The sequence below is a fragment of the Danio aesculapii genome, chromosome 11, assembly GCF_903798145.1.
Source record: "Danio aesculapii chromosome 11, fDanAes4.1, whole genome shotgun sequence".
Taxonomy (NCBI): domain Eukaryota; kingdom Metazoa; phylum Chordata; class Actinopteri; order Cypriniformes; family Danionidae; genus Danio; species Danio aesculapii.
The window spans coordinates 6,705,099-6,731,586 of NC_079445.1; the positions used below are offsets into that span (position 1 = coordinate 6,705,099).

General features: G+C 33.8%; 2 protein-coding genes across 2 annotated transcripts in view; both read left to right on the forward strand.

The window, feature by feature from the left end:
• Positions 1–223: 223 nt before the first annotated feature.
• On the forward strand, positions 224–20,204 carry psmd14 (proteasome 26S subunit, non-ATPase 14). Its single transcript, XM_056468732.1, has 11 exons — positions 224–330; positions 902–958; positions 5,884–5,955; positions 7,295–7,414; positions 8,538–8,608; positions 8,692–8,842; positions 16,209–16,316; positions 16,713–16,787; positions 16,875–17,000; positions 19,801–19,863; positions 20,016–20,204. The coding sequence occupies exons 2-11, from the start codon at positions 911–913 to the stop codon at positions 20,112–20,114; spliced, it is 933 nt and encodes a 310-aa protein (XP_056324707.1). The 5' UTR covers positions 224–330; positions 902–910; the 3' UTR covers positions 20,115–20,204.
• Positions 20,205–22,016: 1,812 nt separating this feature from the next.
• tbr1a (T-box brain transcription factor 1a) overlaps positions 22,017–26,488 on the forward strand; it is a 14,499-nt gene continuing 10,027 nt past the window's right edge. The window contains exons 1-3 of the mRNA XM_056468508.1: positions 22,017–22,682; positions 23,317–23,471; positions 23,632–23,753. Coding sequence (XP_056324483.1) covers positions 22,165–22,682; positions 23,317–23,471; positions 23,632–23,753 — 795 coding nt within the window. The 5' untranslated portion in view covers positions 22,017–22,164. The remainder of the gene's footprint in view (positions 22,683–23,316; positions 23,472–23,631; positions 23,754–26,488) is intronic.

Sequence of the window (26,488 nt, forward strand, 5' to 3'; positions counted from 1 at the left end):
GGCTGGTTTAAGCTGGATTTTTCAGCAGGGACGAAACACTAAAACCATTAAAAATTTTCATAAATACATATTTTTCATACTTATTTCATTAAATAATTAAGTATTAAACGTGTCATAGTTTCATTCTTATGTATAAGTTATATGATGACATCTGAAATGTCATCATGTCGTGCGCTTTTAACGTTTCTGAGACTTTTAATTTGAAACCCCAAGCTCTCGTCCTGTATAACCCTGTTGTGGTGCGTTTCACGTTGGTAATTCTGGCTGATTCATTGTAGACGAGCTGAAACTCAGCTGCCACTCTCACATTTCTCTCTTATTGAACAACAGGTAAAGAAATAATGAACATTTACTATCATACAGTATTTGCTTACGGAACATTATGCTGTTTTTGTCACTGTTTGTGTGGTAAACTTATAAATGTTACTGAGTGATGTGTCTAGCCTCTGTAGCATCATTAGCATTTTTTGCAGTTTGTTTAGATGTAAAATGAAATTGAATTGTTCATACTACCAAAGTAATTTTTTATCTTACTTTAAAGACTAACATAATTTTACACGTTATCGTTTGCCTGTTGATTATGTGTTCATGGCATTTAATAAATTGCGTAAATAGTACTATGCTAAGTAGCTTAGCATGTTAGCATTCTGGAAAAGCATTAAAATCCTGTTTTTGTGTGTTTGTCAAGAATAAACAGTTATTTGTGCTGGTATTTGTGTCTGACGTAGTGGATTTTTTTATTTAGTTACATTATAAAAAGGTTCATAAGGGGATGGTGGTACTTTTGAATGCCTCAGTGTGAATGTTCATGAATCAGCTACATTTATGATGAAAGTGAACAGGTCTTTTAACATGAACAAACTTGTAAACTAAATTCATCGTTTTGCTTATTTGTGTCTAGATTTAAGGAATGGACCGGCTCTTGAGGCTTGGAGGGGGAATGCCGGGACTCAGCCAGGTAAGTTTTCATATTTGGTTCTATTTAATAAAGGTGATGTTTTGAAATGCATCGACTGCGAATGACAGCAGTCAGTAGACAAGGGTGCTACACCTGCTGTCACAAACTTTGGGTAAATGTCACTGATTGATATGCTATTGCTGTATTTCTAAAATCAAGAAACGTTCAAAACACCAATAAAAATTTAATAAATTTAAATTTAAAAGGATGAGGCCTTGATTGTCCAAAAATAACAACAAAAATCTTCATGATTAGTTTAAGTTTGGTATGTAGGAAAACAGACACACATGCAAATAGTTATCTAAAACATTTTGTTATACAATATTTCAGTTTCAAAGGAAAGAGTGTCATTACTTTTAGAAAAAACTGCTATTAATACAACTGTTTCCAAAATTGATAATGTATATAGAATAGATTTTTATGAGGACATTTTCTGAATGAGCATGACACTGAAAACTTGAGTTATGGTGGCTGAAAATTCATCTTGAAAGCTCATAGAAATTAATTGTTTTATTTTATATACATTATTTCAAATGGAAGACAGATATTTTATATACTAATAGTAATATTTCATAGTATTGCCAAATTACCTGGGGTGCACTAGGATGTTCTTTGAGGACAAAATAAAATATCTGTAGAAAAAGCATAACTAATTATAATATAATGTATTATATTAATGAATAATAAAGTATCAAAATAGTAGCTTTTTTATTTTTATTTTATATATTTTTTTATATTATATAGAGGATTATATAGAGCTAGGTCTGTATGATATTTGGGGAAAAAAAACAACTGACGAAAAAACTATATTTATTTTTCTACAATACATATTATGATGTTGAGCATAATTTCACCAGATGAAAGACTGATGAATAATGAAAAATGATTTATAATATTAGATTTATTGGGATGATCTCACAGGGGAGTGCATCTACTTAAGCATCAATAAATAGAGATACAAATGAAACAAACAATATCTTATGGTTTTCTGGGAGTCTGGCAGCATGTAATGATCAAATGTAAAATAACACTTCATTGTATATATAGATAAATTCAATTGATCTTGCTTTTAACTTAAAGATGCATATTGCAGATTCTGTGACATGACTATTATGGTATAGGCCTGTGCAATCTAGTCAGCATCGATATCGTAATTTTCAGTAGTCACATCGCAGGATATGCAATGTTGGGTTTGTAATACAATTTGTCATTTAAAGCAAGAAATTAAACTTTTTGTAACTTTGATAATGATAAATTTTCTTGAATTATTTACATTTTGATTATTCATTTATTGTACCTTTTTTGTCTTATTTCTCTATTCTTGTAGATTGTTTATTAGATTTTATGCAGATGCACTTTCCTACCAAATCAACCCAATCAATCAAAAATTAATTTTTCCCAAATAGAGCTATTCAAACTTTGTGGGGAAATTATACTCGTATTGCAATAATTAATCGCAGAACAACAAAATATTGCAATGTTATAAATATTGTGTAGCCCTATGTTGCGGATCATGTGCACATTGCAGTCTCAATGCTGAAATGATATATTGTGCAGACCTGAGAAAATGTTTTAATATATATCTTTAAAAGGGTGTGTGGCCTCTGATAGGCTGAACACATTGGTGTATGTAATACATGTTTTTTTAATATTATATTTTTATTTTGACCTGGAAGCAACACAGAACAATGCAAAAGCAACAATAACTATAAAGACAGAAAAGGCAAAAAAATACAGAAAAAAAAAAAAAGATTTTAAAATCGTTGTTCAGTTCCTCTAGTTTATACACAGGTTAACAATGTTAAACATATATTAGGCCAGTGGGCACAGGCAATATGGTGATCTTGCAAACAATGACATGAGTCATACCTTTAAACTGTTATCCTTGACATTTGACAGATAATTATTATAGGGTTTCCAGGTGGCTTCGAAGCCAGCAATGCAATCAGAAAGATTGTGTCTAAGTCTCTCTAAATGTAAAGTGCTAGAGAATAAAAAAAAAAAAACACTTTTTAAATCCTGGCTTTGATGCCATTTGCCATAAACAAAGAATATATATATATATATATATATATATATATATATATATATATATATATATATATATATATTCATAGCTATCACCAATTACTTATTTGACAGCGTTTTTAATTTGATGACTGAACCCATGAAGTGAATCAGAGTAATGCATATTTCTTAATGAAAAAAACAAACAAACAAAGCAATAATAATTCTATTACCACTTATTTAACTTTTGTGTGCTCTTGGAGATGTTTTTATCTACTCTGGGGTGATTTAAGTCTAAATTTGGCCTCAGCTTTGTGTTTGAGCAAATGGAATAATTTTTGTTGATAAATATTATTTTGACACATATTTTGGGAAAATTCTTTGGAGTTTTTCAAAACCTCTGGGCAATTTGACCACCCTTTTGTTTTATTAATGGCTGTTTTTGCACTTTTGACTTTCATTATAACAACATTTTTTGATCACAAAACCATAACGACATATAATTATGCATTTGTTGTTGATGGTTTTTCCTGTTAGGAAGAGGTAAACCTTTGTAAAAATTTACTGTCATGGCTTTGCAATCAAAAAATGTCATTATAATGGAAGTCACAGGGGCAAAAACAGTCACTAACATAATGAAAGGGCAGTCAATTTGAACAATACACAAGGGTTAATATGCTCTTACCTGATTTAAACAGGTAAACGGCCCCTAACATTTATTATAACTAGGGTTGGATATCAACTAACAAAAATGCTTATGATGTAATATGTATTTTTTTTTACAGCATGTTTAAATGCATTGCTGATTTGTACACAACGACATCTGTAATTCTGCAAACACTTCCCGTCAGTGAAAATCCTTATGTTTGAGATTTTCTATGTGAGAATAGATGTGTCAGGTGGTAAGCAGATGCACATAATAGGATGCTTTTTTTGTGTGGGGGAGACAGAGGTTTTGTGAGACCATCCTCGTGATTTTTTTTTTTTTTTTCGCAAAGCCTGTGCATGATGGGTAGAGAGACGTCTCTCAGCTCTCTCTGCCAATTAACACTTCCAGTAACAGGCTGCCTCCCTCTGATTCACACTCCACTCCAGCAGACAGAGAGAGAGAAGAAGAGCGGAGGAAAAAACACCCATGATTCCATTCTGCTTTCATACTCTTTATTTCTGTCTTTACAGCTGCTCATGCTTTAAGATTAAAGCCGAGCTTAAGAGTATATCATGCAGTATTGATTGTTCTGAAGTGCTGATTGGATTTTTGCTGGTGTTTATTGAGCTGAGTTCTGATTGGCTTTTTAATGTTCACACATGTCCGTAGGATTTTGTATGTGTGTATATGATGATAATTGAGGTCATCACCATTTGCTAACACAATAACCTTTGTAAAATAATAGTGTTACTATTATACAAGCGACAAGAATACACACAGACTTTATTTCTTTTTCCTTCATGCATATAGCAACAGAGCAACTTTAAATATTTTTTTGTTTACACTTGTGTGTCTTGTTAATTTTTCATTTTTATTTTCTGAACTAAAAATAATATTAGAATTTTTGTGTTTTACCTTGATTTATAGAAGACAGGAGTAATTTTAAGTCAGGCATGTTTGAACAAGTCATTTGATGGCTTATTAAAACTCAAGTTTAATGTCACTATGCAATATTTAATCTTTTTTTAAAAATCTTATTATACAATTTAAAATACGTTTTGATATCATTTATTAGATCCATATTATTGTTTCTAAAAGCAGTCTTATATACATAAAATGTCCAAATCAGTTACTCTCTATAATGAAATTAACAGTCACACAATTGTTAATTGTATTGTACTTGTTTATAAATTAAAGTTGCTACTATTAAAAAAAAGTCCCCGTTGGTGTAGTGGTTGGTGCGTCGACACATGGACTCCAGTGCTCATGGCGACCCGAGTTCGATTCTTGCCTTGCGGTCCTGTGCCGGTCGTTCCCCTCTCTCTGCTCCCCATGCTTTCCTGTCAATGCTCTCTACTGTCCTGCACAATAAAAGGTGAAAACCCCTAAAAAATAAATATAAAAAAAAAAGTCCTGTCTTTAGAACACATTTGTCTTTTAATGGTGTTAGCAGATGTTAAATAACTTTGTTAATAGGTTGAAGGGCTGCACGGTATTGGAAAGAACGGACTTTTCGATATTTTGTTATATATTGTGAAATATTCGTGATTTTTTTTTTTCATTGATTGTGATGATTTTATTGTGGAGTCCATCTGCGTAAAATATACAAAATGATACAAAAATACACAAAAATAATATAATTTAAAGTACAAATGATAACAATAGAACAAAGATGAAAATGAAATAAACAACACTATGGTTTTTTCGTGGAGTCTAAAAGTATTGAGATAGAAATGCAATAATAAAATGTAAGATATCAGTGTCTTTATTATATACAGAGATAGACCCAGTTAATCAAATCTAATCTAATTGGTAAACCAGACTTTACAAGGTCTTGTCCAGATTGAGATCCTGCGCTGTGACTATTGCAGATTCACACATTGCGATATTGATGCTGAAACGATATATTGTGCAGCCCTAATAGACTGAATAATTAATAAAGTTGATGCCTGTTAATACCTCCACATCAAATGCATCAAGGTTAGATTATAATCATTCCCAGTATACAAATATTGGATATTGCCTATTTTTTTTTCAAAGTTAAATCTTAAAACCAGCTGCAATTTTTTTCTCTCTCCGTATGCTACAAAAACAATTCATTTGTGTTAACTACTCTACAGAAAGTTCTCTTAAGAAAATACCCATCTAACTTTTTTTGTTCCTTGTAGCAAAACAATATTTTAAGGTCAAATCTTTTTGCGACCAAATATCATCAGTGATTTGCTCTGGAGATTTGACTCGCCTGAACTGAAGTGTGTGTTTTCCGCAGGGTCCTCCCACAGATGCCCCTGCTGTGGACACGGCTGAACAGGTGTACATCTCCTCCCTCGCCCTGCTCAAGGTCAGGATACACACAGGTTTTCTCACTAACATGTTCTCGGTCACAGGCTGTTCTCGTGTTGTGTAAAGGATGGTTCAACACTAATGGTTAATTTCTTCTGGTTTGGCTTGGTGTTGTCATGTTGGGCTTTAATTTGGAATTTAATATAGTTTTTACTGTTAAACGTTATTATACGTTAATGTAATAAAATATTAGGTATAACTTTTTTGTTTGTGTTTTAATGTATTTATTATACTTGGCATATTTTCAAATAGTTTTTACCATGAAATAGCCAAAGATGCTGGCTTAAAATAAAATGCACTACTAATACCAGAAGTTAAGTTTTGTAAATTGGACATTTGATGTTTTAATTAAAGGTGAATGATTAAACTCATTTGAGACCAATTGCATTAACAGTCAGTACATTTACATGGACAACATATTCTAATATTAACATGTCTACGACAATACTCTTATTAAGAATTGTCCATTTAAACCAAGATTTTTGATGACCTTAAACCAGATAACTTGTACTTTTTGTAAGCACAAATCAAGTGTTCCCATTTTAGTGGCATTATCAAAGTGCAATGTAGATGTGCACACCTACATCCACTATGATACAGGACTTTTGACTATTTTTTTTCTTTCAATTTGTCCGTAAACAAAAAAAACGGGGCTTTGAGCTAGAATTTCTACCAGCTTTTTTCATTTGCATGTGAGAATTAACTTCTCTAAAAACTATATGATACCATAAAGATGACAAACTTCACAAAATTCTAGAGTGTTGCATGGGGATCTCCCATTAATTGATGAATTTACTATTACAGGAATAAAAAAGGAACATTTAAAAAGCCAGTTATGTAAACATATTAAAGTCCACATGAAATCAAAATGTACTATGTTTATTTTGCTGAATAAACAAACAATCTTTAATCAATATAAGACCATTTGCTGTGGAATGACAGTTCTTCTTTGATGTTAGTTTGACAGCTTGGCCAAAATATTCTTAGCCACAGCCCTCAACCTTTAGTTTGCTGCAAGTGAAAGATGAGAGGAGGAGTACAAAAATAAAATCGCACCTCCTTCTCAAGTATTCCTTCTCAGTTGAAAGTACAATATCATAATGAAAATAATAATTAAGTCTAAAGTCTCGTTCACATGAAGTTTAGTCATAATATTTTTTTTTTATTCAGAATAAAGTAAATACTTGGATAACTGATGTCCTTGTAAACATACTCATGATGATTGGTCAATATCGGTCTGATTGTCAGTGTTTTAGAGAACAAGCATTCATTGTTTTTATTATCCAAAGTTCAGTTTTTTTTTTTATTTCTATAAAACTATCTGTATGTTTGTGTAGATGCTGAAACATGGCCGTGCTGGTGTGCCCATGGAAGTCATGGGTCTGATGCTGGGAGAGTTTGTGGATGATTACACAGTACGCGTGATCGATGTGTTTGCCATGCCACAGTCCGGAACGGTGAGTGAGGATTTTCCCAGCAACATTTCATATCTTCACTAAAGAAGATAATTACAAAAACAATAGGCAGACAACTGATTTTATTTTCAAACCTTACCTGCAGAATATCTGGAACATCTGGATCTTTCTTTTCTGAAAATCATTTACAAATGCAAAAGTCCTCTTTTGTTTTTCTTTCTTGTGTGTCAAATGACACACTGTACTCTTGCATAGAATATATTTAAGCTTAGTTTACGCTACATGCACTCAAAAACATGCAATCAGGCTTTTGCTACTTCTTTAAACTACTTATTTAAAATGAGGTAAAAAAATTCTCAGTTTTTTTTGGGACAACTTAATTGCTGTATATTCAATTCACTTAAATTTGTAAAATGATTAAGTTGACTTAATGGAATTGTGTTGGGACGACATGAAGGAATTGTGTGGAACAGCATTTTTTACAGTGTGACTTTTAGCAATGGCAGATCGCTGTGTCATTCAGACTAAATGACTTGATTTTGATGACTATAATCCAACAATTTGTGTCTTACTAGGTTTATTATTTATATATTACACTTTCATATATATTAACTAAAGTTTATATTGGATATCTAATATTAGAATAAACACATTAACAAAATAAATTCAGATTATGCTATCTGAATATGTTCTTATATGATAAATGTTTGGAAACAACACCGTATATTAAATGAATATAATTAAACTTTTTATATAAACACAATATTGGACAAAAAGGAGACGCCCATTATTTTTTCAGACATCAAAAACAGCAGAGTTTTCATTTAGTTGGTTCAGCACATTACTGAAAGCACAAAGTGTCTGACTTGATTGCAGTCTCTTAACTCCTCGCGTGATATTTAAATAAATTGAACTTGAAGCTAGTCAGTACTAGACATTATGCGTTATTCAGTTAACCTATACATTCATAAGCTTATTATGACATTCACCATTTGAGTCACTCTAATCATTATTAAAGCTCCAGGAGTTGTGAATAGTTTTAGACCTTGTTTAATCCTAAGTTTAGTATTGACCACTTGTGATTTAGTTGACAAATACATCGTTATGCGTACTAGGTGGGGGTTGAGTTGTTACAGGGGGATCTGATGTTGTGATTTGTTTACAGGGTGTGAGCGTCGAGGCCGTCGACCCCGTTTTTCAAGCTAAGATGTTGGACATGTTAAAGCAGACGGGACGGTGAGCGAATCAAAAACACTCTTCTGAGATCAACTGGTATGTCAGATTATAAAGGTTTGTGATCTTTTTTCTTTTTCTTGCAGGCCTGAGATGGTGGTGGGCTGGTACCACAGTCACCCTGGTTTTGGCTGCTGGTTGTCGGGTGTGGACATTAACACACAGCAGAGTTTCGAGGCGCTGTCAGAACGGGCTGTGGCCGTTGTGGTCGATCCCATCCAGAGCGTCAAGGGAAAGGTAAAAATGAAATGAAATCTGTTTAGTTTTTCGTTAAGTTATTATTTTTTTTTCTGATTTGTTTTCCAGTTCCTTTTTTTCAGGACTTTATTTTAATAGATAAAATGCCCTTTGGTAATCAAAAAGTCCAAATTCAGTCAGAAAGTCAAAGAAAAAAAAATGTAAGAAACTCGAAATTGCAATTTAAATCACAATTCTGAAAAATAGTTACAATAAAGTCAGAAAGTTATAAAGTCAGTAAAAGTCGCAATAACCTTTTTTTTTTTATTCAGTGGCGGGAATGGGCTTCTATACTTCTATACAACAATTTTACAAAAATGACATTTTAGAGACCCTATAAAATGCATTTCTCAAATTAAACCAAAAACTAAAACTAAATTGGACATGATGTTTTAAAAATGCTGTGAGTTTCCATGTGTGCATGATTTGATTTATAGTTTTTGTCATATAAAAACAGTGAAGTGACTCTTAGGTCAAATCTAGTAATCTAACACCATGAGCGCCACAATGCGTTTAAAAAGCCAAACCGCATCATTCACTCACAGAGACAAGCAGAACATGCAGATCTTAAATTTACATTCCTTTTCAGTTTAAAATTCACAGGCAATCATCTAGATCATGATTTCAGTAGGTGAACAATACAACCGTTGACTTATTTATTCAAAATTTACCAAATTCCATGACACCTCATGCTACTATAATTCTGTTTTAATACTGTCATCGGGCTCTAGAAAGGGAACAGCCCATGAACATGCCAGCACCTATTGTGAAAAATCTGCTTATCAAGCTGTTTGGACAGACATATGTGTCGGTATAGTGTATATACCGTCATATTGGGGTGATATGAACACACCCAGTCCTTTTTTTTCCAATTTAAAAACATAAAAACAGTGGACCCATTGGAGCGGTTTTGAGACCGTCTGCAACTTGACGTAGGAGGGCGGTCCCCCCACCCACCAAATTGATTGACAGCGAATTAACGTGACCGTATTAACATGTCACCGTAGTAACGCGTATAATCATATCAACAACAGGATGAGCGCAAAGCAACCGGGAATAGAAAGCCTGTACAGTTTGCTAGGATCATCAATCATCATCAAATGTGATCCAGGAATTTTACAAATTTAAAATGTTTTAAAACAGAGTATGTTTGTAATGAATTACCGCGATTTACTTCATCAGCACAGCCGCGTGTCAGAACAATTATAAAAGAAGACGCTTCAATCCCGGTTTGTGGACATTAAATCAGTTTTTTTTTGTACATTAACATAACAGATATCCATACAGCAATGGATATTAACGTGCATCTTGTCACATTTGCGTGCAAAAAGAGTGCAAAGCTAAACGCGCGCAGTGGGTTTATGTATCGGTGTGTGTGAACTTTGTAACGACATTGTGTGTGACTCATCGTCGCAACTCCACAACTAATGCATCAAATACTCATCAGTAAAGTTCTTACTGTAGTATTTCTCACAAACATAACATGAGATTAAGGCACGCTGACAGGCATGTGGGAACAGGGGGCGTATAGGACTAGCCTTAAAGGCACAGTTCACAAAAACCGCTACCTGATGGTTAGGGCTATAAAATAGAAACTTCTGAAAGGTATAATAAATAATCTGATGGGTGTTTTGAGCTGAAACTTTACAGATGCATTCTGGAGACACAGAAGACTTGTATTAAATCTGGAAAAAGGGGTAACTTAGGTGCCCTTTAAAGGAATTGCTCCTTATTTAAAAACACTTTCATATTCGATTCACCTGTGCCTTTAAACACACTTTGAGATGGTATCATTTCACACAGTCATTCTTCAGAGATTCTTCTATATGTGAACATGCGCTCACACTTCCTGTCGGAGTGTGAGAGTGTCTGGATTTCTGTGATTTTTCTTTTTCTTCCTGAAGCTGTGAGCTCTATTAGCACCCTCTGATCCACGTGAGAGAGTGTGAGGACTCTTATCTTTTCCGTCAGTCCTGAGCTGTTGGTAATATAGGAAGAAGAGATAGTATTATAGAAAGCGGGCATTAGGAAAAGAGAGATGTCAAATTATGGACTGTGAGGATATAATTAATATTTGCTATAATCTGTATATAACGTCATTATGATATCAGTTTGTTTTAGGGTGTGCAATATTTATCATCTACTGTATTATGTTAACTGTTGCTGTAATTATGTTGTCAATTATTGATGCTAATTAAATTGCAAAAGAAAAAAGAAAGAAAGATAAAATTAAAAATAAAAACATTTACTGCTTGATGAATCCTAGAATGCAGATAGGTTGACCCTAGAAGTCATGGTATGAATGCAAAATTATAATATGAATCCCTTTATGTTTATATATATATATATATATGTGTTTGTATATGTACATATGTTTATATATATATATCTATATGTGTGTGTATATGTACATATGTTTATATATATATATATATATATATATATATATATATATATATATATATATATATATATATATATATATATATATATATATAAACATATATATATAAACATATATAAACATATGTACATATACACACACATACATACATATATGTATGTATGTATGTATGTATGTATGTATGTGTGTGTGTGTATATGTATGTGTGTGTATATGTACATATGTATGTATATATATATATATATACACATATGTACATATACACACACATATATATATGTATATATATATGTATATGTGTATGTATATATATGTATACATGTGTGTGTGTGTGTGTGTATGTACATATGTTTATATATATATATATATATATATATATATATATATATATATATATATATATATATATATATATATATATATATATAAACATATGTACATATACACACACACACATATATACACATATATATATATATATATGTGTGTGTGTGTATATGTGCATATGTTTATATATATATATATATATATATATATATATATATATATATATATATATATATATATATATATATATATATATATATATATATATATATATATATATATATATATATAGATAGATAGATAGATAGATAGATAGATAGATAGATAGATAGATAGATAGATAGATAGATAGATAGATAGATAGATAGATAGATAGATAGATAGATAGATAGATAGATAGATAGATAGATAGATAGATAGATATATAGATAGATATGTATATAAACATATGTACATATACACACACACACACATATATATATATATATGACATTATAAGGAAATAATAAGCCATCAGCGTTTTGAATATATATATATATATATATATATCTTTTATATTATGTTATATTAATGACAAAGCAATAGCGTCACTTGCCGCAGATTACCTTGACACCTTTAAAGCACTTGCATACATTAACATTTTTTTTTTTCAAAAATTACACACAACTGACAATAGAGGATGATCTCCAAGTTGCACTCTCCAAAATTATACCAAGAATAGACTTGTGCAGTAAATATTGGGCCCACCAGTCTCATTAGATGATGTTAATATTAAATTAGATCAATGAATAAATGACACAAAATTATATGGTTGTTAGACTTTTTTTTTGTGTTGTCAATATGCTTATTACTGTATTTAGGCCTATTGGTGTGTGTGCATCATCATGTGGAACGTTTGTATGGTAATCACTTCCGATGGTAGTGGGGGTCTCGAGTCACAGGAAGTGTTATTTTGAGGGTCGTAGGATGAAAAGTTTGGGAACCTCTGCCGTCGAGCAACATTACAGTGTTTATTTCCTGAGTGAATCTGTTGTTAAACCATCATTTGAGTCAATCATTCAGTGCTTGTTTTGTTTTATACACTTGTTTTTGACTGAATCTTTTGAAGTAACGATTCAGTGAATCACTCATTAAGGGAATATTTTTTTTTTATCCTTGACAAAAACTAAATTAACAGAAGTAACAGTCAGCAATGTACAGTAATCCCCAAACATGTTGAGGTTTTGGTCAGCATAACAGTTATTATGTTTATGAATGTAAATATTTTTAATGTTCAATCATTTGGGCTGAGGATTTTTATAAAAAAAAAAACTGTGCAGTAAATTGATGAAAGGTGGAAAGACATTTATATTTAGTTTTTATCTCAAATAAAAGCTGTTATTTTGAACACTCTTCATCAAAATAAAAGACCTTAATTATGAATAATTAATCAAATCAAATGTAATGTCATTGTTTCCACACAAAAAATTTTAAATATCATAACTGTTTTAGACATCGATAATAATACAGACTTTTTTTATTGAGCAACAGATCAACAAATTACAATTATTTCTGAAGGGTCACATGACTTGGAATGCTCTGAAAAAATATGTTTATTATTATTCATTCATTCATTTTCTTTTCGCCTTTGTCCTTTTATTAATCAGCGGTCACCACAGCGGAATGAACCGCCAACTTATCCAGCATATGTTTTACACTGCGGATGCCCTTTCAGCTGCAACCCATCACTCATACACCCATACACTCTCATTCACACATGTACACTACGGACAATTTAGCCTTCCCAATTCACCTCTGCCGCATGTCTTTGTGCTGTGGGGGAAACCGGAGCACCCGGAGGAAACACGAACACGGGAAGAACATACAAACTCCACATAGAAATCCCAAGTGACCCATCTGAGGCTTGAACCAGCGACCTTTTCGCTGTGAGGCGCCAGCGCCACCCTTAGTATTATTATTGTTGTTATTATTATTATTATTATTATTATTATTATAAACAATTAATTAAAATAACGTTATCAATATTTAAAATTTAACTGTTTTCACTGCATTTGTTCAAATAAATGTAGCGTTAATACACATTACTTTCAGAATCTCTTATTAACTCAAACATTTAAACAGTAGTGTGCAGGCTTTATGATGCTTAATTTACAGTGCTATTATTTGCATAAGAAGTCATGCTGACATAATGCAATATATTTTCACTCAATATAATTGTGTTGTGGTTTGAGATGAGCAATGAAACATTTACCTGAACTTCAACTTGGCTTGAAGTATCTGACCTGAAAGGCTTCATTGCATGGCCCCTTGTTTGTTTTCTGTTTTAAAATATTAATGTCCCGCACCTCCAGAGTATCATCCCGTCTCTGTGAACATGGTACGAGTGGTTTAAAGAGTATTGTGAGTTCCTCGTGGTGTCAGCACTACACAATCTCTTAGTCTTTGTCTTGTGCTCGATTTATAATTCACCCTCCAAGCATCACACACTCACAGGGAACGTCCCGGCACAGGGAATGCTCCCCTCAGCACAGATGCAGGACACTGCAGGATTTTACACCCATTCATTCAGTCAGGAACTAACGAGTCTCCGGGGTTCAGGAGGTGTTAGTGTGTGTGTGTGTTAGTGCGTGCGTGCGTGTGTGTGTGTGTCTGTGAGTGCATATTTTCAAAGGTGTAATCAGTGCTCGTCTACACAATCTGAGCTCTCTTCTTGTCATGCTTTTATTCAAGTCAAAATCTCCATTAGAATTCCCATAAATCCCATGAAATTATATTCTATTATTATATATTTATAGTAATATATTATTTAAAATTCTCTGTTTTATTAGATTTATTAGATACATATTTTTGGGTTATTGTAGAAGTAGTCCTTTTTTTTGTCAATATATTTGTTAGCTTAAGTCAGTATCAGGACGAAAACGTATACCATGATAAAATTTAATGCCAGCAGAAGCCTCCTAAGCGTCTATTTACCATACAATGACTCCTATTTTGAAAACAGGAGAGGCATGGAAACTAAAAAGAGCAGTTTTGTGAAGCAGGCAGTCTGTCCAAATGTATTATTTAATGTGCATATTGTGAAAATGTTTGTAATGAGGCAAGAAGCACATGTAAACCTCTGAGAAAGTTTTAATGCACGTTTATGCATCGTGTCATATCTCTCTGCTCTTATGATTTTAGTCTTGCGCAAAAGAATACCAATAAACTTTATAAAATTAATCTGTTGATATTAATTCCTGCCTGATTTCACATACAGTGGGTACAGAAAGTATTCAGATCCCCTTAAATGTTTCACTCTTTGTTATATTGCAGCCATTTGCTAAAGTCATTCTTAGGACCATGTGTTATTTCAGTTTTTCTTTTTAAATAAATCTACACAAATGTACACATCTACACAATTCTGTGTTTTTCTGTCAATATGGGGTGCAGTGTGTACATTATTGAGGAAAAAATTTACTTATATAGTATAGTATAACATAGAGTGAAAAATTTAAGTGGGTCTGAATATTTTCCCGTACCGTATGTTAAAATTTCAAAATGCAATTTTCAAAATCTCGTTCGTCAAGTGCGATATTATTATTATTATTATTATTATTATAATTTAGCCTATATTTCATTTAAAACACAACTCTGGGGCAAACTAAGGTAGTCTGGTGGCATAAATGTTTCACATGCTCCTAGCTAAAATAAACCTTTCTGCCACTTCAGTTGGAAAGAGTTAACGAGGCATCCACCGATTTGTTAAATATTTTTGGACAAATGAAGTATAATTGTTTTGCATGAGCACATTTACATCAGTGTGTGTGTGTGTGTGTGTGTATGTGTGTGTTCAAGCAGGCACTGACAAGAAGCTGAGCTTCAGATCATAGCTCATTAATATTCATGATCATTCCAAATACGGTCAAAACGAAGTTTTTTATTGAAGGGGTAATCGCCTTGGTTATAATTGAGCATATAAAAACATGTCTGGAGAATTCTTGTATGTACCTAAACCACATACAGAGAACAAATTAACATATTGAATCAATGCACCATATGGCACCTTTTTAAAATATATTTGCTATTTATTTTATTTAAGATCTGCTTCTGCTTTCAGTATGGCAATACATGTCACATAAAATGCCATAATCTGTGCCTAAAGTGATCACTGTCATAATAGTTTATGCAGTTGTTCGTTTATGACATCACAGAAATGAAAAAAAAAAAAAATCTAAAATAGAAAATTAGTTTAACTTGTCTGTGGTTAGGACAAAAACACCTTAATATGGATAAGACACCTTTTATCCCATGACGCAGTATCGTTTTGCATATTATGCGTGCGTGTGCGCGTGCGTGTGCGTGTGAGTGTGTGTGTGTACATCTTATTGCAAGTCTTGACCTGTGTGTGAGCTCAAATGTGCTGTCTTTGCCTATATGGCGTGACTGCACAGCATTACCTGTTGTTGCGTTCTCTTTCTGTAAAAGTGTCTTTCTCTATCTTTCATTCCTTTGAATTAGATTATAATGTGCTTCATTGGTCTTGTGCTGTCTAGAAACAAACTTAGGTTCCTGTAAAGCTCACAATGAGCTTTAAAACAAATAATTCATGTATACAAACTGCTGGAATTTAGTGCTTGATTTAATTTTTCCCTCCAGGTTGTTATTGATGCCTTCAGGCTAATAAATGCCAATATGATGGTGCTGGGTCATGAACCACGTCAAACCACTTCTAACTTGGGACATCTCAACAAACCATCAATTCAGGTTACTGTTCTTCTAAATACATTTGCAATTGTGTAAAAATAAAGTGTAATGTATTTTATAAAATTAAATGAGCAGGATAGATCACCCAGATGTAAAATTCTGCCATAATTATCTTTTCACTTGGTGATAATCAAAGCAAAAAAGATGGTTTAAATAATGTTGGAAGCCATTGATTTCCATAGTATTCCAAAGGCTTTTAGTGTTGACATCCAGAGTAAGAAAAAAAAATACTATGGAAGTTAGTGGGCTCCAACATTCTTTGGAACAATTTGAGGCTGAACATATGGCGAGTGAATAATTTTTTGGGTGTACTATTCCTATCATTTGTTTTGTCTTTATATAAAATCAAAAAAATATATATATTGAATGTTACTAAGGGTTGTTTCTTCTGTTCAGGCTTTGATTCATGGACTCAACAGACATTATTACTCCATAACCATCAACTATAGGAAAAATGAATTGGAACAGAAGGTTTGAACTTGTAGATATTGTTAAAATGCTTTTAATTTATTCATTGTTATTAGAACATTAATAGAGTTTGTGTGTGTTTGTGTTCAGATGTTACTGAACCTCCACAAGAAGAGCTGGATGGAGGGTCTGACTCTGCAGGATTACAGTGAACACTGCAAACTCAATGAGACCATCGTCAAGGAGATGCTCGAACTGGCCAAGAACTACAATAAGGTGAGAAGGACCACCCGTTTCCATCTAGTATTAACTAGTGGTTAAACAGATCTTAAAACTCACTATTTGGATCACATTTTGGGTTTCTGAGTGATGAATTAAAATTTATACAAATACAAAAAAAAGCATAAAATTTACATTTAATTTTAAAATGAATACATAACAGAAGTTTTTCAGTATGTAATGATGTATTCATTTGTTTAATTAGCATTAATAATCCAAAATATGACTCCATCTGCTTGCTGTCACTTAAGATATAAACTATATTTATGCATGTAATAACATTATCAAAATATCCCACTAAAAATAACAGAAAAATACAATGAACAAGCTGAACTACTATTTGTATAATAAATATTGTAAATGTTATTACCTAGGGATGGGTACCGAAACTCAGTACTTTATTAGTATATCGGTGCTACATTATAAAAGACTGAAGTATCGATAAGCTCTGACGTTAACGGTTCTGCTATCAGTACTGGAGATTTATTGCTGAATAAACATTACTTACAGTAGCATAATTAACTGACCAACCTTTTCTAATTTGCGATTTTTGATATTCGTCTGCACAGTTGGCAATCTCACGAGAGAAATGCTTGTGTTTCCGGTGAGCGCGTCAAGTATAAAAGCCTTCACAGTTTTCAGCTGTTCAGTTTCACTCAGCGGAGGCTCGCGCTAAGCGCACACATAGCTCGCAACACAGACTCACGCACACACAGCTTGTAAGCTTGCGAAGTGAACCAAATGGGTTGCATTTCCCTAGTGGACAGCGACAAGTTGTTTTCTTGAATTTTCGTTTAACTTTATATTCAAAACAGTTTAATAAAATAGTGTTAATTCTGTTCAATTTGTTTTGTTTTTTTTTGTTTTTTTTTTCATAAAAAAAAATACAGATAAGTTACAGTACGGAAAAGAGAACCGTTGAAGTACCGAACCGATAAGTGGTTGGTATCGATAAAAGTAGTAATACGATTAAAACCTTAACGATACCCATCCCTATTATTACCTTTGAGTTTGTGATAAATATTGACCATATATACGGTGTTAAACAATAAATAAAAAAGAAAATACCCATATTACCTATGTTACACTGCTTACAAGTATACATTGGAAGATAATTTTGTAAAAATTAAAAAAATATATATATAACCTAACTTATAATCTGCACTTATTTTTAGACCCAAATTGAAATACCCAAGTCAATAATGTAAGCACATTTTATAGACTAAAATATGATTGACAGTGAATAAGGCTTTACCACGAAACACAATAGCATTATTACAAGCAGCAGGAACAAGTACACGGCATAAGAATGCCCTTTCAGCACGGTATTTGATTGTAAGATCAATAAGAATGTGGGGTTCATGCATAGATATGTATTAGGGGTGTGAACCTAAACTGGCCTCCCAGTTTGGTTCGGTTACGATTATCATGCCATTGATTCGATTCAATTCGATATCTCATGGTGCATTGAAGATGCTTTCCATACACAATTTTATATTGTACTTCACAGCACAACAATTATTGTGTTAAAATGTATAATTTATAACTACATTTTCTGTGTATTTGTATTACAATTTTGTCCTTTAATCCAAGCAGTCAGATACATGACCTGCACCTTTAATTTTACCTGCTTCAAGAAAACACTCTTGTATGTATCAAACAAAACTAAAGTACATGCACAGAACAACATGAGCCTTCATAGCAAATAAACAAATGTAAATTTTATCCCGCTTTTTGTGCGTTGTCAAGCGACTTCTTACACGCCTATGATTGGTCACGTGCTAAACAGAAAAGACTGCAATTGGCTCTAACACTCTGTTCACCGGCAAACACAACTGATCCATGATAGACGTAGTGGAGAAAACTCGCTCTGCAGACATGCTTATATCTGGATCCACAAATATCGCTGTAACGGTTTCTGCATTTTTTCTTAAGTAGTTGGAGCGTTTTAATTACCCGCTCACCCCTCTCGCCACAGTAATTTACCGCAATATAGCGCAAATGAGCTGAATGACATCAGTATGTAATATCAGGTTATGATCTATTACTGAACCGATACCTAATTGTCCTCCCCTACATCGAAGTGAACCGAAAAAGCAGTTAATTTTGACACCCCTAATATGTATATGTCTACATAAGCACCCCTAATATGTGTGTGTGTACATGAGCAGAATATCCAAAGAGCAGAATATTTGAAGTGAAGTGACCCTCCCACCACCTACAATCCCTCCCTGTGCCTGGACGCGAACCAGCGACATTTTGTACCATAACTTCAGCTCCCTGACAATTAGGCCACAGCTGTCGATGGTTCGTTCTGCTGCTCTTACACTTTAGCCACTTCAGCAGCAAACCACTAATTGTGCAGGTTACCTAGCATACCTTGACTTGTACCTCACGTGGACAATCAGACATGCGCACATGAAAGAACTGCTGGAACTCTGATAAACAGGTTTGCATGCAACATTCAAATGGGCTATTGGGCAAAAAGCCCTTTTACTATCAGATTTTAACCTTTTAACTTAGAATAACGTATTTACATAATATTACCCATATCAGTTTAAGCATAATCAGCTCAAGAACGTGCATGCAAATTATTAGTATTTATTGTCGTCAACTTGTCATCATCAGATTGACAAAAATGTATCTTAAAGGGATAGTTCACTCAAAAAATAAAAATGTACTCACTATTTACTCACCCTCGAGTGGATCCAAGTGTTTTTTTGTTTTTGTAAAATGCTGGAAACGGATAACCATTGGCTTACTTGGCATGAGAAATCATTTTTGTTTTACATTTTAGGCTGTAGAGGAAGAAGACAAGATGACTCCTGAGCAGCTTGCCATTAAGAACGTTGGAAAACAGGTATCTATTTCACTTCTTTCTTTATAATATTAATGGTTTATACTTTAAAATAAAACGATTTACCAGGTGGTGTTTGGTTTTTACAATTAATATTAATTAAAAAATGTTTTAAGTCTTAAAGGACCACTTGTCTGTTCCACTTCTCTTTGCAGGATCCCAAACGGCATTTGGAAGAGCATGTGGATGTTCTTATGACATCCAACATCGTGCAGTGCCTCGCAGCAATGCTGGACACCGTTGTGTTCCATTGATTTCCCCCATCCATCTCTGTGTTTGTGCATAAATGTTCATATTCTACAGCCGTTTTGTCTTTTTAAGAAATAAACACAAAATTCCAGTCACGCCATTGTCTTTCCGTCTTGGCTCCACAACACAATCTCATCACGCTTGGTAAGAATTTCTTGTGAATTACTGGCTCGTTTGTATGTTTTTAAATAGTTTTTCCTGAATGCTTTTTTCACGTTTTCTATATGTTGCGTTGCATATATAAAAACTACAGTACAATTTATTGATTCATTTTGTATTTACAGTATGCGGTCTAAATTATGACACTGTTGTTTTAATGTAAATCCATTGTCCTTGCATTTCCCCTTGAACTTCTGGGTTCTGAGGGAGATTCTCAGAGAACAACACAGAAACACCTTATTTAAGATGACAGCACTTCAGGACCACACTTAAGTGAGCGCCGCTGTGAAATATTTATTTGTGTGCTGGGTAAACATGGTTGTTCCTGTCTAAAGCGCTTCGCATGATTTCAGGATTTTTTATAACTCTATTCAAACCCAGATTTCCTTTCCTCTAGATAACAGATGAAACAAATTCACAACTGTTTCACCGTAACTCCCTTCAAGGGGAAATTAGAAGGATTATTAAGGCAACAACAATTAAAAATTACTCAAGGTAGAAAAAAAAAAGGCAGTTTCTATATTTTTCGCTCTTAACCGCAGAAAAAGTACAAATTCTACCTTTTCTGGAGAGTTTAAATCTGACAGTTCTTATGAATTTCAATTGTAGGATTTCAATAATTTCTTGCACAATGTGAAACATATCAGTGAAAATCACTAAATGAAATAAGTTATTATTAAAAAAAAACGTATCTTTGACCTAATGAAAAAGAGTTATGGGAACTTATAAACCGATTATGTTAAGAAGAGCTCAAACCAAATGAGTTATGAATGAATTTGCTATTTTTTTGTGTGTGTGAGAGAGAGTGTTATGCTAGAAGCAATAGCAAACCATTTGAGTAGCTAGTTGTTTGGACTTAATTCGTTCAATTAACTGAACTTTACTCAACCAATTTAATAACTGAACTTAAAATGTTTTAGGTTATGAATACTCTAAATGTTTTTGATGATATGATAACACAATATGTGTCTATATGATTCAATATGTATAAGTTTACAGTACTCAAACCATTTTGTTTCATAACCTTAATGGTTTGCCACAATCAGTTTTCTCAAACAGTTAACTTTTAGGGTTTTACTGTGTGCATATGATTATATAAACTATTTCTCAAAAGTCCAAATTGTGTGATGTAAACTCAGCCGCTATAAAGAGCTATGAGCTAAAAATGTACAATTAATTATTAATTACACAATTTTAAATGGTATTTAAAATGCTTTTCTTTTTTGCCTGAAAAGATATTTAATACTTGACTTAATACTACTCAAACCCTATAAATCTGAATTTTATTTTAATTTACCTTTATTTAATAGATGTAATACTTAAGGTAAACACATGCATCAAAACTTACGTTTTCATATATTTTGTCATCAATTTTTATAATTTGGTTTGAATTCATCAACTTAAGAAATATAACCATTTTTAGTTGAAGACATATTCACAATATAACAAAAAACATTGATCTGGTTCTTTGAATTGATTAGTTTATTATCGGAATTTTAAACGTTAAATGTAGTGTATGTTTTTATTGTAATTAGATTACCTAAATTGAAAAGTAATTCCCTACTCTTGGCTATTCCTGTGGAAAAGATAAACGAAATAAATTCTTCAATTTAACTTCTATTTGAGTTGCATTAAACCGACTTAATTTGAAGTTGTTAATACATTAACTTAATTGTCTAAATTACAGTAATGAAATTTACAATGTGGTAGCAGTGACATTTACAGTAAGCTTTAATGCTAATTGTGAATACCAACCCATTCTGCTGTTATCAAATGGAGAGCAACGTCATTTTCCTATATTAAGCTCCGTTAACAGCCTGGCACTGGCACACGCAGCAGATGGCATGAAGACCTAGTCAAACCCAGGCTGAACTCCGACAACTTTCCCAGTGAGTTATGCACCTGCAGCAGCAGCTCCCCTCACCGTCCACACCGGCCAACAAACCGGTGAGTCTGGACAATGGTTTCCCGCACATCATCATGACGGCCGCCGCGGGGGTCGAGCGCGTCTCCTCCTCCTGCTCCTCCGGGGACGCGTACGAGCCGCCGCTGAAAAGACCGAGAAGCCCGTCACCAAACGCGCGGGAGGCACGGGATGACGGAGAGAGTGAAAACAAGCCCGGATCAAGCGACGCCCGGACAGATTTCGCCTCGGATATGTTCTCGTATGCGGGTCAGCATGTGGTGCCTGCGCTCTCGGGTCACTATATGAGTCCTCACCCGGTCGTCGGCAGCGGCTCGTACAGTGGGCTGAGCTACTCGTACCCTCAGCCGTATGGACAAACTTACGCCAACGCAGCGGTCTATCCGTTCCCCGCGGTGTCCGGTAAAGCCCAGGTTAATCTGTGTAACAGGGCGCTGTGGTTTAAATTCCACAGACACCAAACTGAAATGATCATCACTAAACAGGGGCGGTGAGTCTACTTTTTTATTTATTTATTTATTTTTCCTAATTTTTTTATGTGGGTTATGCTACATTTTAATTAATTTACGATTGCAATAATTTTGTTTAATGCATAGGCTACACGTTTCGGCTGTTTGCTTTATTTAAATTTTTATTTAATATATATTTTTAAAAGAGTAAAAAGTAAATCATAACTTAAAAATATAGATTCCAAAACGATTTACGCGCGGATGACATGGAAAAACCTTTTTATTTTTATTTATTTATTTATTTATTTATTTATTTTTAACAAAATCTTTAGTGATCTATGATCAATAAAAAAAAATATTTAAATAATATTAAGGCTTGTGATATTGAATAGATCATAATAAAGGTTTATCAAAACCGTCGATACAAAAATAACTTGTTTTTTAAAAAGAGAATTATTATTTGTGATTTGTTAGACTTCCTAAATTCACTTCATTACGTTTGCTAGGCTTTACTGGGAAAATTGTTTAGTTTATGTGGCAAAAATATTTAAGTAGGCTATTTAGCAAATTTACTTTATCAGTTAGGATAGTGTTGTGCTTTTAATATTTTTAATATTTATTTACATTTTAATTCAACTTGATTTTGATTAATTTGTACTGTTTACTTTCCTCCAGACGGATGTTTCCGTGTCTAACTTTTAATGTTTCTGGTCTTGACCCGGCGGGTCATTATAATATTGCTGTGGATGTAATTCTGGCGGATCCAAACCACTGGAGGTTCCAGGGCGGAAAATGGGTCCCCTGTGGCAAAGCGGACACTAATGTTACCGGTAAACTAACTCTGTCGAATGTCTTCTTTTTTCAAATAACAGATTTTAAGGGTAACGTGTGTGTGTATATATATATATATATATATATATATATATATATATATATATATATATATATATATATATATATATAGGCCTGAGTAAATGTCGTTTATTGAAGGAAACCGAGTGTACACGCACCCGGACTCTCCAAACACTGGCGCGCACTGGATGCGTCAGGAGATCACTTTCGGAAAACTCAAGCTGACAAACAACAAAGGGGCTTCCAGCAACTCCACTCAGGTGATTTTACATTTCATTGCTCTTCATAATAAAATGCAGTGGTGATTGGATCAGTTCAGCAAAAAAAATAAATAAATAAATAGGTAAAATAAAATAGCACTTAAGGTTTTAACACCGGTGAACATTTAACATGTGAAACCGATTTCATCTCATTTATTACAAAAATGTATTATTAGAAAGGACATTATTGGTTGATGAACGTTCTAAGATGTGCACTTCTTTAATAGAGATACAGAGTTCTAGTTCCAAGTAGTTTTTGGCCATGGCCAGGTGCACTTTTTCCATATCATTGTAGGCTACACCAAATTATTTTCATAATTTCAAAGGTCCTTACAATCTAAAACAGCTTGTACCAAAACCTATAATGCACAGCACAAGCATTTATTAAACAACAAAGAAAAAAACAATTTTACATTCAACTCCTTATACAACTAATAATTTTAACAATAATGAATAAATTTAATAATAATTAAAAAAGTAATCAAATTGTTGGGTTTGTCCATATTATACCCATCCTTGGGTTAAACAGTCTAACATTATGTATGTACATATAAAACTTCAAGACCTGTAGTTTTGTAGCAGTTTAAAGTCCTCTAAAGTGCATTGAAGCATAAATTGAATTGTTTTTGTAATTGCATGTCAAGTAGCTCCTCCCTTTATTTTAAACAACCAATCACGTTTGATTAAATCACCAGCTCTGCCAAATCAGCATTTGGCAACCAACGGTCTACCTAACAATTCCATCTTCTCCATATTAAATACATAATTTTATGTAGAATTCAACTGATTCAAATTAGTTTTGTCTCATTTTTTTGTGTGTGTGGATTATGTGACACTAACACTAAACCACACTTCATGGGAAGCATCGCGTGCTATGCATTGTTTCTGCCACAATTTTATCATCTATTTATAGGCTGGGGGGTGTTATGCTTTAGATTCTGGAAAGCATTTGATTGGATAAAAGCTGAAGTGCAGAGTGATGTCATCCAATTTAATTATCCATATTAGCAGACTCCAGAGACTTTTAATGCATATCTTCTAAATACAAATTTTGTAATTGTTTTTCTTTATACTAGCTTATAGACAACCTCACAGCTAGCATATTCATAATAAAAGCCCATAAACTTTCATTTCGATTTTATGGAGACTTTAAAGGGCACCTATGGTAATAAATCTACTTTTCAAGCTGTTTGGACAGACATATGTGCATGTATGGTGTATAGAGCGTCATATTGGGGTGATATAAGCACACCCAGTGCTTTTTTTTCAATTTAACAACATAAAAAACTGGACCAATTGGAGCGGTTTTCAAACCGACCGCAACTTTACGTATGAGAGCGGTCCCCCCACCCACCAATATTGATTGACAGGCGCGTCATCATATCCTCAGTTTGTTGATTCACGTCTGCCATTTTCAGCGTGAGTCGAAGCGATATCACTAAAGGAACACGCTAGCTCTATTTTTAGATGCAAGGCTCATTGGGCTCAACACAAGATCAATATTCTCCACATTATCGCTCTAATCGGAATTATTGGTTGTATCTTTAGGTAGGTTTGCAAACATGTGTACTTCTCATTGAGTCTACCTTATACTTCAGCCGTTTGCATTTCTCGCGATCCCAGAAGCTCCCTGTGATCTTAACTAGCATGCGTTTTAGAATTCTAAACATAGGTTTCTATCAGGGTACACTCCAGTCGACGGCTGGGCGCCGCGGACCGCGGCAGATTTGAATTGCCGTTGTGTGTACCCTGATAGAAACCTATGTTTAGAATTCAAAAATGTGTGGCGCGACGATTCGGCACACTTCATGTTTCTGCCGCGCCACAGAGAGTGTCTGGTATGCCGTGTCGCGGCTTTGAGCGGTGCATCCGGTGCCTCAGTTAAAGTTAATTCAGTGTGCGTGGTTATTAGTTTCTGTGTACAAGCTCGGCACTTGAAACTAGCACACAGTTGGCTGTAAAACTCCTCTCAATCTGCCTGTCAGACTCTGTTGCAAACACAGAGCGGTTGAGCTAATGGCTCCGCCCCCTTGTTACGTTGGCGGGAAGCTGAAACTAATTTACATGTGAAGCAACACACCCCTAAATCAGCAAACTGTGGACACGCCCCCAACATGACACTTTTTAACACATTACACAACAATCTGGATTGTGTTTTGAACTGAACCTAAACTGGCACACTCAGAAGAACCATAATATTAATATTAAATCATAAAAAAGGGGTAAACTATGTGCCCTTTAAACTTACACTTTCTCTGTCAATAGAGATACATAGACTTTCACATTTTCCATCTCTGTAATGTAAACTCTGCATTATAGTCTGTATGTTAATGGTTCATGTTTTCGCTATTAGCTTAAAAACCTTCGAATTAGCAATAGAGGCTTAAGATGAGATGCATATGCAATTTGTTCTTAAAGGGACAGTCGCCCAAACCCTGTTTAAAGCCCTAAACCTTTTAGTTTCTTGCTTTTGTTAAATACAAAAGAAGATATTATGAAGAATATTTGAAACTGGTAGCCACTGAACGGCATTGAAGTCAATAGCCGCATTTCCACTATCGGGCCAGTGCGAGCCAGGGCTTTAATCGGGCCAGGCCGGGCCAATAGCCCGGGAGGTTGAGAAATGAGGCCGAAATCATGTCGCGTTTCCACTGTCGGGCTAGTTGCTCGCAGCGCGTCACGCAAACACCGCCCCCAGAACGTCCTCCGAATCAAACGTCACACAACCCGCCCAC

Excerpts from the sequence above, each read along its gene's own strand:
- psmd14 (XM_056468732.1), top strand. The coding sequence starts at position 911 with ATGGACCGGCTCTTGAGGCTTGGAGGGGGAATGCCGGGACTCAGCCAG. Across the intron at positions 16,317-16,712 it reads TCAACAAACCATCAATTCAG|GCTTTGATTCATGGACTCAA; the intron begins GTTACTGTTCTT and ends TCTTCTGTTCAG. Across the intron at positions 19,864-20,015 it reads TTAAGAACGTTGGAAAACAG|GATCCCAAACGGCATTTGGA; the intron begins GTATCTATTTCA and ends TTCTCTTTGCAG.